The sequence below is a fragment of the Gekko japonicus genome, unplaced genomic scaffold (assembly GCF_001447785.1).
Source record: "Gekko japonicus isolate JY-2015 unplaced genomic scaffold, Gekko_japonicus_V1.1 scaffold3087, whole genome shotgun sequence".
In the NCBI taxonomy this organism is placed as follows: domain Eukaryota; kingdom Metazoa; phylum Chordata; class Lepidosauria; order Squamata; family Gekkonidae; genus Gekko; species Gekko japonicus.
Genome location: NW_015169270.1, coordinates 154,713 through 155,601, shown reverse-complemented (window position 1 = coordinate 155,601; position 889 = coordinate 154,713). Strand labels below are relative to the sequence as shown.

Genomic DNA, 889 nt, shown 5'->3' with positions numbered 1-889 from the left:
CCCCCCCCCCCCCCCGTGCCATTTTCCCCCCAGCTCACGGGAGTGCTCTGCTTCACACATGTCCAGCTGCAAGCACTGCCCAGCGGCGCCATCAGAGAAAGGGCTGAAGGCAGGGCACTGAAGGGCGCACGGGCAGGTCGTGGGACGTGTGGGGGAGTGGGTGGGAAAGGGGGTCTCCTCCCCAGGGCCCCACAAGGTCTGGAACCAGCCTCGCTTAAACCATGTCAGCTCTAATGCAACGTCTTGGGCACAGAGTCCCGTCCACTCTCTCTCTCTCTCTCTCTCTCTTGAGGGCTGCCGGCCACCTTGGGAAGAGTGGGAGAAGCGGGAGAGCCCCCTGGATTGAGTGACTGCTGCCCCCCCCCAGAACATTCCTGGCTGCACGTCCAGAAACAGCCCCTCCTCTGCCCCAGACTCACCGTGGGGGACACAGCAGCCGGTCTCTCGCCCACGTGCAGGACGTTGAGAGACGTGGCCCGCTTCAGCCTGTCAAAAGAGAGAGAAGAACGCAAGGAGAGCCCTGCTGGGTCAGAGCTGGGAGGGTCCACCTAGTCCAGCCTCCCGTCTCACCCAGTGGCCAACCAGTTCCCCTGGAGGGCCAGCAACAGGGCAGGGAGGCCGAGGCCTTCCCCTGAGAAGAACACCAGAAGAGCCCTGCTGGGTCAGACCAGGGAGGGTCTATCCAGTCCAGCATCCTGCCTCACACAGCGGCCAGCCAGTTCCTCTGGAGGGCCAACGACAGGGCAGGGAGGCCGAGGCCTTCCCTTGATAAGAACATCAGAAGAGCCCTGCTGGATCAGACCAGTGAGGGTCCACCTAGTCCAGCATCCTGCCTCACACAGCAGCCAACCAGTTCCTCTGGAGGGCCAACAGCAGGGCAAAGAGGCTT

At 63.2% G+C, this 889-nt stretch overlaps 1 protein-coding gene across 1 annotated transcript in view; it reads right to left on the bottom strand.

The window, feature by feature from the left end:
* KLC3 (kinesin light chain 3) overlaps positions 1-889 on the bottom strand; it is an 18,483-nt gene that overhangs the window by 1,722 nt on the left and 15,872 nt on the right. The window contains exon 9 of the mRNA XM_015416541.1: positions 420-486. Coding sequence (XP_015272027.1) covers positions 420-486 — 67 coding nt within the window. The remainder of the gene's footprint in view (positions 1-419; positions 487-889) is intronic.